The sequence below is a fragment of the Miscanthus floridulus genome, chromosome 2 (genome assembly GCF_019320115.1).
Source record: "Miscanthus floridulus cultivar M001 chromosome 2, ASM1932011v1, whole genome shotgun sequence".
Lineage (NCBI taxonomy): Eukaryota > Viridiplantae > Streptophyta > Magnoliopsida > Poales > Poaceae > Miscanthus > Miscanthus floridulus.
This window is the reverse complement of record NC_089581.1, coordinates 11,171,201-11,188,638: the sequence shown is the minus strand read 5'-3', so window position 1 is coordinate 11,188,638 and position 17,438 is coordinate 11,171,201. Positions and strand designations below refer to the sequence as shown.

Sequence of the window (17,438 nt, the reverse complement as noted above, 5' to 3'; positions counted from 1 at the left end):
TTTTTTTAAAATGTTCTAATATTTTCTAGATAAATATGCAGTTAAAAATACTAAAGATATGATTGAATATTAAAAATCCATGGAAAATTTATTTTAACTTAAAAAATATGAAAATAGTTTCATATTTTTTTAAACCATGCTCTATGTTTGAGCTAGGTTAGACAATATAATATAGAGAATGATTTTAGGAAAAGCATAAAGTCCGTTAGCCCATCCAAATTGCTACACGTGAGCTGTAGTCCTCGGAGCTTCCTCCTCGGGCGTTGCTATTGACTCTGGTGGTGAGTCCTGCTCCTCCACATCAACGGCTGCATTGAGCGAGGAACAGACCGAACAAGAGAAAGCTAGGAGTGAGCGTGGGCGGGATGTGCCCTTGCCCACGGATTCCGTGGTGGAACCAAGAATTTTGATTAAAGGGGCCGAGCAAACATGATGGCAGCTCATAAGTGTGACAAATATATACATCAAGGTCTCAATAGCTTTTCAATGCTTATATAGATGTTTTGTGTTTATAGTAAAAATTGTAATATTATGATTGAAAATGACATTAAATTAATGACTTGCTCAGAAAAGCTAACGCTTGCTCGAGTGTTCCAACACTCTTCTCTTCCTCTTCGTCTCTTCTTCTCCATCTCCGGTGGGCTTAGAGAAAAATTTAGGAGGGGTACGTAGGCCCAGTGGTGGGGGACAAGAGAGATGGCGGCGAGGTGGAGGTGAAGGTGCTGCTGTCAAAGCGGGCGACAAAGGAGGTGTTCGGGACAGGTTGGAGCGGAGGCGGCCATGGCCATGGCGGTGGAGGTGGAGAGGGAAAGGAGGAGGTCGCAACAGGCGGTGGGCGGCGACGGTGCATCGGGAGGATGTGTGAAAAATAAAATCGAGTGTTTTGGGCCCTAAAACACTCGGGTGTATGCTAGACAGATTCAATATTTATATGGATGTGTGTTATAAAAATTTCTTGCTGGGCCCAACTAGCCCCTCTAGTTCTGCCACACAGACTCCCTGCATTGTTTTTTTCCCTCCCAAAAGTTATTATTGTAATAAATATATTAATAAAATAAATAAACATGGCAAAGTGCAATATTTATCCAGGGACGGAGATTCAGCGTGGAACTAGAGGTTGTTACGGTTGTGATTCTGTCAAAGGCCTAAGCTGCTGCGAGCTCCCTCCCTCCCTCTATAGTTGGCCAAACGGGCCGCACGGCACGGCACTAGCACGGGCACGGCCAGGCATGGCACTACGCGGCACGGTAGACTAGCCGTGCCGTGCCTGTTAGTGCCGCCGTGCCGATGTGCCGGCCCAGGCACGATACTATCAGGTTTTAGCCGTGCCGTGTCACTGGGCACGACGGCCCAGCAGTGCCCGTGCCGACACTGGCACTATAAGTGATCAACACTTCAAACTGATCAGAATCACAAAGTCTGAATGTTCAGAATCACAAACTGATCAGAATCAAAGAGTCACACAAACTGATCAGAATCACAAACTGATCAGAATCAAAGAACTTATCAAAGAGTCTAAGTCACACAAAGTTACATGTTCAGAGAACTTATCAAAGACTCAAAGTCACATAATCACACAAACACAACAGAGAACAAAATAACATTTTATTGGGAGCTTTAGTGCAATGGCTGCCTCATTAAAAACCTGTCTAGGTAAAACTCACCCTTATGAGAAACCCTAAACAGGAAAAAAGAGTATAGCCCAGCTCTAATTATAAAGTTTATCAAAGTCCAGTCCATAGTCCATAATATTACAGTCCCATTACATAAATGATAACTAATCAAGATAAAGTTCTTCAAATGCTTCTTCAAGCTCCTTATCCTCCACCATGTGTTGCAGTCGAGCTTCAGCAGCCTCCCAATCTTTGATGTAGGTCAACATCTCCACCATTTCAGGCTTTAGCTTCCTCCGCCGCTCCTCGATGATCCTGCCAGTCATACTAAAAGTGGATTCTGAAGATATGGTTGAAACAGGAACAATTAAAATATCTTTAGCCATGATTGACAGTACTGGATATGTGAGTTTGTGCTGATCATTATAAACCTGTAATTTAAACAATTGTCAGATCTTTTGTTTTTTATTTTATGCTGTGAGGTTTTCTAACTCTGGTTTTCTCAAGGTGTAACCAACAAAAAACATTGTTCATTTGTTCCTTCTTCAATCTTTTATCTGTACTGTGGTGGCCATTTCCTAGTTTCCCTATTTTATCACTGTTTTCATTGTTATTAGATTTCTATCAGTTCATTTTCCTCAAGCTGTGCAAATTTAGGTGTTACTGAACCAAAGGGAACACGTATGAATATATGATTTCACTGATTGTAGTCTCTCTATGTTCTTTTTTATGTTCTATATATAGTTTGATTGGCGCTGGATCTATTTGTTTCTCAAATGGGATGTGTCATGACCAATTGTTTTCTCCAGCTATTCTCACTTGCTTCCAAATGACGACGAGGCGTTTGAGCATTTTGATTCTTTCATTTCAAGAAGAATTGATGAGGTTGGTATTCCTTATAAGTTTGTAACTGGCCAAGGAGAGTAGCATGAATGGGAGTGGCATAAAGGAAAGAAGGTTGATGGAGGGAAAAATTTAGAAGTTTCTTGAACTAAAAGCCTTATGTACAGCCATCCCTGTCGATGTTTTACCACCGGCAACCCGCTACGGGGTACCCGGGACGGTGATTTGTTCGGAGGGGTATCGGCGTTTGCAGGAACTCGATGGTAAACGTAGGGAGACAACGATTTATACTGGTTCGGCACGCCGGAAAGTCACGACGCCCTACGTCCAGTCTGGTGTGGATAGTATATTACGCCCTGCGCTATTTGTTGTATTGTGAGGTATGTTGTGGTTTCTTTTCTGCCGATCTAGGGACCCCTGCCCTCCTTTATATAGTCTAGGAGAGACGGGAGTCCTAGTCGGTTACAAAGTAGAGATCCTAGTAGGATTACGTGTAACTAGTCCTAGTAGAATTACATGTAGAGAATCCTATTTGGACTAGTTTTTCTTCTCTCTTCTCCGTGGGGAACCTTATGGGTCCCGCATCGATAAGCCCCCGAGCATTTCATGATTGAGCTTCAAGGGCCGGGTTGTTGTAGACTTGTTCCGGGTTCTTTCTTAAAGCGAGATCTTGAGATGGTATTCTTTGTCTTTTCTTTGGCTGATGTGCACTTTTAGACAAAAGTGCACTCAGTGAGTGTAGCCCCCGAGCCTCTTGCTTATTGGGACAAGAAGCCAGAGGGTCCCTTTAGTCTTCTTGTTTGCTCCGAGTTCTTTTTCTTGCAAAAGTTGGAGGGTCCAGATTCTTGTCTTCAAAAAATTTCTTGGGGTTATGTATCCCGCCTCCAGATTCTTGTCTTCAAAAAATTTCTTGGGGTTATGTATCCCATAGCCCCTGAGCCTTCTCCGAGTACTTTTCTTTAGAATAGAAATCGGATGAAGGGTCTTGATGTGTTGTCTTTGTTGTAGTCTTGAGTACTTGTATTCTTGGTCTTTCATCCTTGAATTCGAGCCCCCGGGCGTAGTTGAAGTGAATGCCGAGCCCCCGAGCTTAGTATTTGACTAAGCCGTGATGCTCTTCCGAGTTGTTTTTATTCATCCGGGTTGTTTCTAGACCTCTCTGGTTCTTGATGTACCTCTTCCAGGTTGTTTGCACTTCGTCCGGGTTCTTTCTGAACTTGTATGTACCTTATCCTGGTTGTTTTCTAAACTTGTATGTACCTTGTCCGGGTTGTTTTCTGATCAATCCGGATTCTTTCTGAATTTGTCTTGGTACTTGCAGCATCTCTTCGGGGTTGTTTTCTGATCCAGATTCTTTCTAAATTTGTATGTACCTTGTCCGGGTTGTTTTCTGATCAATCCGGGTTCTTTCCGAACTTGTATGTACCTTGTCCGGGTTGTTTTCTGATCAATCCGGGTTCTTTTTGAACTTGTCTTGGTTCTTGCCGCACCTTGTCGGGGTTCTTTTTTGATCAATCCGGGTTGTTTCTGGGCTAGCTCTCAGGAGCGTGTTTTTCCTGATCTCATGGTACCGATGTAGCTCTCCTGCATGTTAAACATAAAAATATGTTGTAAATAACATTCCGGATATAAAGTGGGGAGCATGTCCCATATTTGAATAATCAATCAGGGGCGGGCCCCGGCATTATGAAATGCATATAAACTTTTTGCGTCTTGCTCTTGCTAGGCCATGCAAATTCCTCAGGTAGTGTCCTGTTACGTTTAAGCACTTGAATCTCTGACGTATGGTTCAGAGGTTCATGACGTGACCATGTGAGCCTGGCACTCGGTTCGTGGCCGTCCATGTGAGTAGACAAGCTTCACGGATTAAGGCGTGTTCTGCCTGAGGAATTTGGCGGCCGTTAAGAGAAGACCTAGAGCACTATGTTTGCTTGCATGATGATTTTTTGTGTCTTCCCTTGCTAGGTCGGTTAATTTCCTGGGCAGTAGCTTGTTACGTTTAAGCACTTGAATCTCGCGTATGGTTCAGAGGTCCTTTGACGTGACCATCCGTATGGTTCAGAGGTTCTTTGACGTGACCATCCGTATGGTTCAGAGGTTCATTGACGTGACCATCCAATCGAGAAAACAAGCTTCACGAATTAAGGCTTACTATCCGAGTAAATTAACAGCCATTAAGGGAAGATGATATGGCCACAGAGGTATACGAATAATATCTGGAATGTATTTAAAAATTAAAGCGTCACTTAGCTTGGTTCATGGCGGAGTTGTCGACGAAGCCGTGGCGGTCGTTGATGAAGCCGACTAGTCGGAGTCGATTCCGACTAGTTGTCGATCACGTGGAATCCGCCCTCGACTAGTTTTCTCGACGAGAGGAGTAGTCGAAGTAGTCGTCCGCCGGTCGCCGAGTGCTCTCGCGAATTTGAAGTAGTCGTCGGGGACGTTGGGGTAGTAATGCTCGCGTACGTCTTCTGTGTATGTTGAGCGAAGGTCTTGGAATCTCTTTGGTAGCTTCTTTGTTATACGTAGCAGAATTCTTTGAATTTGACAAGTCTGTTGCTGATCGGACTCGGATAGATTGCGGTGAGTTGATTGACTTGCTCCAGGAAAAAGTAGATGCAAAGGACCGCCTCTGTAGACCGGGCTTGTCGTCTTGCATGTAACGGCAGAGATTAAGCGCTATGGATTTCCGAGATTTCTTTGACTTGCAGGCTGCTAGCTTGCTATAGTTTGTAGCTGCAGCGCTCGTTGATAGGCTCGCTGGAGTCGGAATCCCGTGCGAGTGCCGTGCCTAATGCGGTCGTTGGGATCGGGGACCCCACATCCCGTGTCGGACAGAGTAAGATCGATCCAGATGAGACATTGGCTAGCTTCGTGATGAAACGCATCTGGGTCGATGTAGTCGACGAGTTGACGTGGACGAGTTGCCCATGTAGGACGGGGATCACCATGGAGAGGTCGAGCTTCTGCGGGACGGTGCTGAAGATGCATCTTAGATAGGGCCGATGAGGGCCGCAGCGAGTTGTCGACGAGGGCTGCGAATATTGATCTTGAGGTCCTGTCGCCGAGAACGTGTTGTTGATCTTGAGGGTCGACGAGAGCTGCAGCGACTTGTCGATGAGGGCCAACAAGAGCCACAACAAATCTTTGATCTTGAGGTCCACCGAGCTCTCAAACGCAAAGCGCCGAGGGCCCCTACCTGGCGCGCCAGCTGTCGATGTTTTACCACCGGCAACCCGCCACGGGGTACCCGGGACGGTGATTTGTTCGGAGGGGTATCGGCGTTTGCAGGAACTCGATGGTAAACGCAGGGAGACAACGATTTATACTGGTTCGGCACGCCGGAAAGTCACGGCGCCCTACGTCCAGTCTGGTGTGGATAGTATATTGCGCCCTGCGCTATTTGTTGTGTTGTGAGGTATGTTGTGGTTTCTTTTCTGCCGATCTAGGGACCCCTGCCCTCCTTTATATAGTCCAGGAGAGGCGGGAGTCCTAGTCGGTTACAAAGTAGAGATCCTAGTAGGATTACGTGTAACTAGTCCTAATAGGATTACATGTAGAGAATCCTATTTGGACTAGTTTTTCTTCTCTCTTCTCCGTGGGGAACCTTATGGGTCCCGCATCGACAATCCCTTCATGTGACATATACTTGACTGGAACAATTTCTACCTCCACATGTGAATTTGATCTTACATTGACAATATGGCCATATTGATTTCTCTTTAAGTAATATAGGACATTGAAGCTATGACTAACGAACTTACTCCTCTTTTTCTTGACTTCAGGCTAATAAAATTGGCAAAATCAACCTTGCTGCTACTGGAAAGGACCTTATGGATGACGAGAAACAAGAAATTACTATTGATATGTATACAGCATTGGAGATGGAAACTGATATAGTTGGGGAGCGAGCCCCTGAGATGGAGAAGAACCAGAAACTTGGGCTGCTTCTTGGTTCTCTCTCTGTGCATGACTGGTAATATACATATGTTCCATTGTTTCTTTTACTTGATCTATCAACAACAACAACAAAGCCTTTAAATTAAATTAAATAAATTTAAATGTATTTTTATTGTTTTATTCATAGGTTGCAATCACATTTCTGTAGGAGATGCACCAGTATTTTTGCGCATTTTGTAAACATAATAGTTGTATAATCATATTGTGAAGATAATAAGATATTTAAAAGCACTTTTTAGTCTAGACTGACTTGGTTGGGACAAAAATGCTTTATTGTTGTAAATATTACTGATTGATTCCCTCTGTTCTTTCCTAGGTATCATGCACAACTACTCTTTGAGCGCCTTGCGCACCTAAATCCTGTTGAGCACATTGAAATCTGTTATGAATTATTTAGGTTTGTTGTATTTCTTTTGATCCAATGATTATATTTCTTAGGTTTATGCAGTTTAACTTATATTCGCCTTTATTCTTTTTCCTTTATGCAGAATGATTGAAAAGACAATGTCTTCAGCCTATCATATAGTTTGTCACCTGTACTATTACTTGCCTCCTAGAAATGATGCTAACAAGACAGGCACATCTGCTGTGTCTGTAAGTTCATTTGATCTACCAAAGGAGTTTTTCCAAATGCTCACCGCTTGTGGACCATATCTTCACCGTGATACTCAATTACTTCAAAAGGTGACTTAAATCTTTTACCACTGCTCGCTATCATGCATACTTGCCGCTGCCAAACTGATGGCTTAGTTCAGCTTACAGATGCTACATTATTGATTGCGGCATTGGAATTCTTACAGAAGCACCACACTAGCCTTTGCATTGCATCTAGTTATAGTCGTGACTAGAATTTCCTCCATTCGTTGCGATAAACCAAAATGTCACTGTTGTTGCCTAGTAGTTATAACAAATCAACAACCAAGTTTTGCAGCCTTGCAGTTGCAGTGCAAAATGTTTCTTTGCTTGGAATTTGCAAGTATCCAGTTTCACATGAATACTAGTGAAAATGCTGAACATCGTGTACTTAGTGATCCATCGTCCATGTTTACTTTTTAGGTTTGCAGAGTATTAAAAGTGTACTACCACTCATCAAAAGAGTCAACCCGTGCAGCAAATGTAGTTTCACCAGAATCTCGAATCGAGGAAGCACTTGGGTCGTGCTTGTTTCCTTCGTTGCAGCTTATCCCTGCTAATCCTGCTGTTGATATGGAGATATGGGGGGTTCTTTCCCTTCTTCCATATGAAGTTTATATTATATAATTTTGTAGTGCTCTATTCATGTTTTTAGCAATTTAGTACCTTGATTATCCTTAGTCTCCAGGCCCGCTATCGTCTATATGGTGAATGGGAGAAGGAGACCGAACAAAACCCAATTGTCCTTGCTGCAAGGCAAACTGCAAAGGTTACCTTTCTATTCTGTTTAATGTTTTTTTAATCTATCACTTCATGTTAAGTTTTGAATTCACACACATCGTTTTTTTAATCAGCTGGACACCAGAAGGCTCCTAAAACGGTTGGCTAAGGAAAACCTGAAGCCACTTGGATGCATGGTGGCTAAACTTGCCCATGCGAATCCTATGACCGTGCTTGGGACAATTGTCCAACAGGTATGTGGAACAGAAGTTGTGTGATGTATTCACTGTTTTTTAGGTTGGTAATTATTCGATTTCAGCTAGAAAATATCATGTGCTGCATATGCAAAGTTCCAAACATCGTATTTCCTTGGGAAACCTGAACCACCATGCCTATTTCCCAGCAACTGATGTTTTTTCGAATGAGTGCTGTTTAGCCTTTTCAAATTAATCATGTAACTCCATAGTTCAATATCATCTTGCCATGCATGGCATCTGCCAATAGCCATGGACCATGGTGTTCTTTCCTGTTTCCATGCTATTTGATATACCGTAGTGGTATGGCTATTGCTGCCATGCTTCACTGGTGCCCTGCATAACTAGACCCCCCCCCCTCCCCGACACAAAAAAAGGGCGTACCCAGTGCAGAGAGCTCCCGCTCTGTGCGGGGTCTGGGGAAGGGTGTCAGTGGCAAGCCTTACCCTCGCTTGTGCAATGCGAGGAGACCGCCCCTCCCCGACACACACACACGCAAAAGGTTAGTTACGTTAAGCTGTTTGTACATCTGCCTAATAAACGTTATGGAAGTATGCTTATCTATTTAGTGTGAACTCACCTCTAGGTTATTGTTCCTTGTTTAGAATTGGTCCAACTGACAATGGGATGATTATTGTCATGAGAAAGACAAGATATGGCGAGAAGGGTACGGTATTGGAACTGGTGTGAATGGAGTGAAAAGTTTAGAATAGATTTTAAGACATTCACTATTTGTAATTCGTTATGGACTGCATTTGGGAGCATGGTTATCTCTTTTGTAGGGATGACTGAACATGATCCCAAGGAGATAATATCTGACTTTTGGAAACTTATCTCTAATATACAAGGAATCCAGACAAAACTGACAAGGAAATTAGCTACTGTTACCCCTAATTTTCAACTAACCTTGCACTTGTGGGCACTGCAAAATAATCATTTTTGGTCATGTTAGGGTAATTGAGGTGCAGGGACACAGTTCGTCAGAGGATCTCTAGATCCACCTCTCTCCAGACCAGTTTCTTAGGCATTAGTGGGTTTTGGAAAAAAAGGCCTGTTTATACAGTGTACATGGGTACTGAAGAGTCCAAAGGGCTCAGTATTAATCAATCTCACAGAAGCCTAAGCGGTTGTTTGCATACTGTAGTTAGGGCATTGTCCATAACTTCATATTCCTTTGCTCGTTGCATGTGGTCCTTCCTGTGCTAGTTGGTATGCCGTGCATGCATCCATGCAAAACACAGAACTCTAGCCATTTATGCGGCGAGACGTCGGCCCATGAGCGCTGTTACAGTCGGGGGAGTTACTAGCGCAATGATCGACACTCTGTCTTGGTATACGTTTTTCTACTTCTCACACCTAAGGCCAGTCTTAGTGGGGGTTTCATCTCCCAGTTTTCAACACACCCATATTTTGGAAACAGTGCAGAAGAGTTTCATCCCCATGAAACTCTCTCTACTCCCATGAAACTTTTATCTTCTCTCTCTTCATCAAGACAGTGCCATGTCAGCATATTTAATGCCCATAAAACTCTATGAAATCCCCATTGAGACTGGCCTAAGAGACCGGACTGGAGGGAGTAATATTTATTATCACACTTTTTCTTTAGTGTTGAAATCAATGCTTACAATTCAGTGATCCTGGAACAAAATTTATAGTCATACCTTGGGTTGTTTGCACTATGCTATGCCTTAAATTCTTGTGTATTTTTCAGATTTATTTACAGTTGCACGCCAAAATTTGCAGGTTGAAGCATACAGGGATATGATTACACCAGTTGTGGATGCTTTTAAGTACTTGACTCAGGTAGTAACTATTATTTTATCTATGTATTGTGCATATTTTTTATGTTCAATTGTAATTATTGCGTGATTTATGAATCTAGCACTACCCTTTTACTGTATCAGCTACAATTATTTTAACACGCCTTTGGATTGTCATCTGTTTTATTTACAGCATTGTTTAATCGTATACTTCATTTACAGCTGGAGTATGACATCTTGCAATATATTGTCATTGAACGCTTGGTACAAGGTGGTCGTGCGAAACTTAAAGATGATGGACTTAATCTCTCAGATTGGCTTCAATGTCTTGCATCCTTTTGGGGGCACCTGTATGTACGTTTTGACTCCGAAACTGTTATTACATTCTGGTACCCTACATTTATATTACTTTGTTGCACTTGATTACTCTTTGCAAATTCATTACATTTATTAAGGGTTCTCGTATTCAGTTTTCAGATTTTTAATTGCCATGCTCCCAATCATTAATGATAAAGTATACTCTGCTGCTGACTCTGTTTTGATCCAATTCATTTTTACAGGTGCAAGAAGCATAATGCTGTGGAACTGAAAAGCCTTTTGCAGTATCTTGTTAATCAACTGAAGAAGGGCGTGGGGAACTTGTTGTCCTAGAGGTCTCTTGGCTGCTCTTTTTAAGCTTTCTTTCTGCCTTCAAATTGTATGAGTCAGATGCCTAACATAATTAGCCATGCAGGAGTTCATTCAGCAAATGGTGAATGTGCAGCACACAGAGAACATGACAGAGGAACAGGTCGATGCTATGGCAGGAAGTGAGACTTTGCGGCAGCAAGCTTCACTGTTTGGAGCAACAAGAAACTATAAGGTTGAGGGGACATTCATCTATCTCAGCAGCATATTAAGATCAAACTATTTCCTTACCGGAAAATGTAATTCTTTTGCAGGTGTTGAGTAAGTCCACAAATAGGCTAAGGGATTCGTTGCTTCCGAAAGAAGAGCCCAAACTTGCACTTCCTATGTTACTGCTGCTTGCTCAGCATCAGTCCAAGTAAGATTTTTGATTAATTTAGTGGAGCCACTATCAGGCAAATGGCGATGCAGAAATATGAATGGCATGATTACTAATGATTTATACCACCAAATGAAATAAGCACTGGAGTAGGGTAGGGGTCAAGCATCGGCTGAGATTATTTGTTAAATTATATTTTTATCTGGCAAAAAAAAAAATAATTTAACAAGCAGTAGAGTCTTACCGCCTGTGACCGGAAGGTCCCGGGTTCTCCTCGCATTGCACAGGTGAGGGTAAGGCTTGCCACTGACACCCTTCCCCAGACCCCGCACAGAGCGGGAGCTCTCTGCACTGGGTACACCCTTTTTTTATATTTTTATCTGGCAAATTGGCCCTTAGTCTGGCCTATGCCCTCCCTACAGAAAATTCATGTGTTGGCAATAGATCCTGTCATATTTAATTTTAGCTTCATGCACCAATTTCAAACCTTGATAAAACTGTTTCTGTTCTCAGGATCATAATAAATGCTGATGCCACATATATCAAAATGGTCAGTGAGCAGTTTGATAGATGCCATGGAATACTTCTTCAGTATGTTGAGTTTCTTTCAAGCGCTGTAACTCCAACCGCCTATGCTCAACTAATACCTCCTTTGCAAGATCTGGTCCATAAATACCACATTGAGCCAGAGGTAGTATATTTCGATTTCTACCACCGCTTTTGCTCACCTTTGTTGTTGCCTTGTGTGTGGGTGTTGGTGGTGCTACTTGTTTCAGTTCTGTTCTTCATTATGGGTAACATAGTGGTCTTTATCTTTAAATCCAGGTTGCTTTCCTTATATACCGCCCAGTGATGCAGCTTTTTAAGAGCAATAATGGAGGTGACACTTGTTGGCCTCTTGATGATAACGAGGAAGGAGAATCTGTATCATCTGATGATCTTATCTTAGATCTTGACTCGTCTCAGGAACCAATCATGCAAGTCTTCCATAGTTCCATGATTAATTTGACTGTCTTTGACGAGTATGCATGTTTCTCATTACATTTGTTTTGGTTTGATGGAGATGATTTGGTCCAGTATTGTTTAATCCCTGAACACCCTATAACTTGTATTAATTTGTATTCTTATTTTAGTAACTTGAGCCATTCGAATCCGTACGATGCATGCTTCAGATTCTATTTCTTCACTTCGATTATCTATTCTGTTGCATGGATTATGAATGTTATATTGTTAATTTCCATATTTTTACCCTCGAAATTGTAGGGGAATTGCCATTCTATGTTTATTGAATACTGAGGTACAAAGGTGGCTAAGAGTTCCTGTGTCCCTTCACCGTTATCTAATATTCACAACTGTTAGGCTTCTCAAACGATGTCTTACACCAGTGTTCTGTCATGGTATTGGTGAAGTACAAATATAGAAGTTAAATACTCCCTCCATTCCAAATCATAAGTTGTTCTAGCTTTTTCTATGTCTAGAGACATAATAAAAACTATGTATCTAGAAAAGCCAGAACAACCTATAGTTTCAAATAGAGGGAGTAGCAAATAAAGGATTGTTTTGAAAGAAATATATACTTCTTCCAAAATGTCAAAGCACAAATACAGAATTTTTTTCCTCATATTTTCCCATTCAAAATATCTTTTCATTTTTTCCGCGGTGAGAGGTCTCTTTATCATCCCTGATGGCTTGTGGAAACTAGCAATTTCTTAAATGCTTGAATGTTGAATTATTATACTCATGCCTTCTTTTTGGCTTAATAATCGGCTGGGATTTACGTAACTTTCAGATTTAGTGATAATTAACTTCGATACATGTTTATTGAAGATCTGCAGTGCATGATTACCGGACTATTAGTCCATGGCAATTTAAGTTACCAACTCACATGAATATCCTGTTTTGCTACAGGTGGTCAGATCTTCTTAACACAGTCCAGTCAATTTTGCCAGCAAAAGCTTGGAACAGTCTTTCACCAGATTTATATGCTACTTTCTGGGGCTTAACACTCTATGATCTTCACTTTCTAAAAGACCGTTATGATACAGAAATCAAGAAGCTGCATGAGAATCTCAAACAATTGGAGGACAACTCAGATAATTCTAGCATTGCAATTTCAAGACGTAAGAAGGACAAGGAGAGAATCCAAGATTTACTTGACAAGCTGAACAGTGAATCTCAGAAGCACCAGCAGCACATTGCATCTGTGGTCCAAAGGTTAGCCCGTGAAAAGGATAAGTGGTTGAGCTCGAGTCCAGATACAATGAAAATCAACATGGAGTTCTTACAGCGCTGCATATTCCCACGATGTGTTTTTAGTATGCAAGATGCAGTGTATTGTGCTACATTTGTCCAAACACTACACTTCCTAGCTTGGGACTCCTTTCTTTAACACAGTCAATCATATCGATGTTCTCGTCTGTAAAACCCTACAGCCAATGATATGCTGTTGCACGGAATTTGAAGCTGGCAGGCTTGGAAGATTTTTTCATGATACGTTGAAGATGGCCTACTATTGGAAGGTATTTTCCCCCTCAACTGTTACCACACATTTATCATTGCTGTATTCATGGTAAAGAATGGGAGTCTCGGTTATTGTTTTAGTGCTTCTTAACTGTTTACCTCCAACACACTGCAGAGTGATGAATCTGTTTATGAGCGTGAATGTGCAAACAAACCAGGTTTTGCAGTGTACTTGAGATACCCAAACAGCCAGCGTGTATCCTATAGTCAGTTTGTTCGGGTAGGTTTTATCCGTTCTTAAAGTTATATTTACTGTTGCTTGAAATTCTTTCCCTGTACATTCTATCATTTCTCATGTAATAAATGAAGAAAAGGTCATGACAGACCTTTGCTATATGCTTCGAACACAATAATTTTTATAAAGTGGCTTTGTAATCGTGCATACTCAATCCAGTAATAATGATAGTTCGCTGAATCTGAATGTGTGAGGTATGGAGTAGAAGGGGAACTTATACATTGGAATTAGGAAAGAGCTACATAACTCCCTGAACCATAGCTGTTGGTCTACTTCACCCCCTAACCTACAAAACCAGGTATTCTATCTGCTCACCTGATCTAACCCCTAGGTGGTTCCGATCTGTGGTTTTGCCTTGCTGGCACAACCGAGGCCCACATGTCAGCACCACTATGGCTGAAGCCTGTTTGCTTTACAGATCTAATCCCGTACTTTCAGCTTTTTTTTTGAAACGCAATGGCAGGAGCTCTGCCTTTTCATTAAGATAGGAAAGAGAGTTTATATACAAGAGCTGTAGAGATCCCCGAGCAGGACAAGGGGGTAAAGAGGTGAAAAAATTGTAGAGTCGTCTAGGACGATTACTCTCCCCAGGAATGAGCCATCTTCTTCTGAAGTATGTCCTCTTTCGTTCTTGAGGCCACCTGCATTGCCGTTTCGTGGGTGTTTGTGAATATTCTTCTATTTCTCTCTTTCCAAATGTTCCAGACGGTGTAGATTACCAAGCCGTTGAAGCGCTTTCTGTCGTCCTTGGTTATCTTGGATTGGACCTCTTCCCACCATGAGATCAAATGGGTTGGATCTTCGGCCGGGAGGATTATGCTCGCATCGAAGTGTTCCCAATGTAGAATGAGATTCCATACTGCTCTGGTGAATGGACAAAGCAAGGCTAAGTGGAGGCACGTTTCCAACGGGCCGTTGCATAGGGCGCATCGGTCTTGGTGTGGCCAACCTCTCTTTTGTAGATTATCCGCAGTGAGGATTTTCTCTCGCGCCATGGTCCAGACGAATACTTTGCACTTGTTTTCAGTGAATGCTTTCCATATGAGATCACTCCGAAATGCTCTGTAGGAACCGCAGAATTGTATTCTGTAGGCCGATCGGGTGGAATAGGCTCCGTTGGCTGTCCATTTCCAGGTAATGGTGTCTGGAGTGCCCGGTGTTAGGTGGATATCTTGCAACCTGATCCATAACGAGATGAATTCCTCCACCTGCGATGCTGTAGTGATCTGGCCTCTCAGAGCGGCGACCCAGCCATTGTTACGGAGCTCAAGATGGATTGACCTATTTTTACATCTCACTAATTCAAATAAACTGGGCGCAAGATGCTTTGGAGCCTCACCGTCCAGCCAGCTGTCATGCCAGAAGCGAGCTTTTTGCCCATCACCAATTGTGACTGTCGTAGATGCATTGAAAAGTGCCTGATCTAGATCGTTGCAGGGAAGCTCCATTCCAGCCCAAGGTTTAGAAGTGTCCACCCAATCCTGCCACAACCATCTTAAGCGCAATGCCCTGCTGAACTTGTTAAGGTCAGGTATTCCAAGCCCCCCGAGGTCCTTTGGCCTAGTTACTGTCGGCCAATTAACAAGGCAGTGCCCCCCATTGGTGTTTTCCTCTCCTTTCCAGAGAAAGGACCTTCTAATTTTGTCGATGCTTTTTCGAGCCCAAGCCGCCAATGGGAATACCGTTAGATGATAAGTTGGCATTGCTGCGAGAACGGATGAAACCAGGGCGAGGCGACCGGCTCTGTTCAGCCATTTTCCTTTCCATCCAGGCAATCTTTGGCCGATCCGCTCGATGAGCGGCTGGACGTGTACTTTCCGTAACGAACGCGTGTGGAGCTGCAGGCCAAGGTAACGGCAAGGGAAAGAGCCCCTGATCCCTGCGAAGGAGGTTAGAACATGGTCTAGATCTATCTCGTCGCATCTGATCGGGTGAACGGAGCTCTTTTCCAAATTTATGTGGAGGCCATACTTTCAGCTTTTCATGAGCACTGTTTACCATAAAAGCCATAGTGGCAAAACCACCCATTTAAACCCCTAGGGGCTTGATTACATGGTTTTGGATAGGTGAGGGGGTAGAATACCTTGTTTTGTAGGTTAGGGGGCGAAGTAGACCAACAAAGATAGTTTAGGGGGTTATATAGACTTCTTCAGAGGAATTAGTTTTATTTTGGTAGCTGCTATTTTCTCTATGTACAATTGGCCATGCTTAACGCCACTTTTTCTAAGTGGAGCTTCTGTTGTACTAATCCACGATATTAATTCTATGTATATTAGTATATGTCTTAGTAATTCTATGTACTAATCCATGATATACTAATATAATCTTTAGTATTAGTATATGTCTTAGTATCTTGCTATTCCCTCTATATGTTTGGTCATGCTGATCTGAAAAATCGGGAAGTGTATGATACTTATGTGATTGTGTTATTCGCTGTTCTCTGTATTGAATGGTTTTCACCATATTTATTAATTTGTATTTTTCTATTTTCTAAAGGTTCATTGGAGGTGGAATTTAAAAATCACCAAAGCACTTAACCAATGCATGGAATCAAAAGAATACATGGAAATTCGAAATGCCCTTATTGTGCTTACAAAGATTTCTAGTGTCTTTCCGGTGATTCGTAAAAGTGGTGTCAATCTTGAGAAACGGGTGAGTCCCTTACCATTTATTCCTTAATGTTATGCTGCTGGTATATTTCTCACCAACCTTTTTGAACAGGTGGCTAAACTAAAAGGGGATGACAGAGAAGATCTTAAAGTACTAGCCACTGGTGTAGCTGCTGCTTTAGCTGCTCGCAAGGTTAGTTCTACAATAATTCCAATTATGTTTTCCCCTCTCCAGTAGGAGACATCTATTTGTGTACAATATGTACAAGCGCAATGCTCTCTATTGTGCAGAGTTCTTGGCTATCTGAAGAAGAGTTTGGCATGGGCCACATTGATCTGAAGCCAGCAACAGCAAGATCTGTGCTTGGTAAATGGAATCTTTAGAAGTTTTTTGTGTAAGTTTTATCATTAGCTTGAGCATCACTAATCTTTGGATCTCCTGCAGGAAACCAGTCAGCAGATCCCTCGATGGCAAAAGGTCAAAATGCCCGTGCAAAGTCTATAGAGAATAGGCATGAAAGGTCAGAGGGTGCTATGAAGCCTGACATTCAGCAAAAGAAGAGCTCTGTGCCTGCAAATGGATCTGATATTCAAATACCATCTTCCTCCGTACAAGGGAAATCTTCAGTGGTTGTACGTGCAGTGGATGAACCTCCGAAACCTGTGTCTGATGAGGGGGTTAAAGTTTCTGCAAAACCTACTTCAGAATCTGAGGTATCTGTCAGTTCATGTCTTTAGCTTATATTTTGTTATTTTGCATGGTTATCATACATTATTACTTGAATTCAAGGGAAAAGAAAACACTAGAACACTTAGCCAACACACTCCCATCACCAAATATATGCCTGTTTTCTGTTGGACTATGCGTCTTTATCATTATTTGCGTCTGCTCAATCTGTGGTCTTTCTTTCAGTAGTACTGAGTTTTAAAAGGCTGCCTGCCTGAATCCATGTCAATTTATATTTGGTGAAACTATATTAATTGATTGAATAGTAATATCTTCTCTCCATATTTTTTTGTCACGATTTCAATTATTTGTTTGAATGCCTGGTCATTAGTGCCTACTTTTGACCTCTATATTTTCATGGGCACTGTTTGCCGCCAAAGTCTTGTGCTATTTGGATTTTGTCAGGTTGTACTCGATGTTTGATATTTGATCATTAATTACAAAGCTAATTTAATATGTATAGCATGGAAAGAGTCTAGGTTCTCATAGTTTTAGGCAACACCTGGCTATGGCTAAACAGGAGGGGGGGGGGGGGGGGGGGGGGGGGGTAGCTTCTTG

The 17,438-nt window shown here is 42.2% G+C and overlaps 1 protein-coding gene across 1 annotated transcript; it reads left to right on the top strand.

Moving 5' to 3' along the window:
- The first annotated feature begins 780 nt into the window (after positions 1-780).
- On the top strand, positions 781-17,325 carry LOC136536093 (THO complex subunit 2-like). Its single transcript, XM_066528497.1, is given in 25 exon segments — positions 781-844; positions 1,897-2,018; positions 2,067-2,122; positions 2,423-2,498; positions 6,242-6,432; positions 6,733-6,813; positions 6,905-7,100; positions 7,473-7,661; positions 7,738-7,818; positions 7,904-8,023; positions 9,767-9,826; positions 10,006-10,133; positions 10,344-10,417; positions 10,420-10,436; positions 10,517-10,645; positions 10,725-10,828; positions 11,303-11,480; positions 11,615-11,766; positions 12,698-13,157; positions 13,159-13,308; positions 13,425-13,529; positions 16,041-16,196; positions 16,266-16,346; positions 16,445-16,520; positions 16,599-17,325. Coding segments are annotated over 25 exon segments (3,339 nt in total). The 3' UTR covers positions 16,892-17,325.
- Positions 17,326-17,438: the final 113 nt, after the last annotated feature.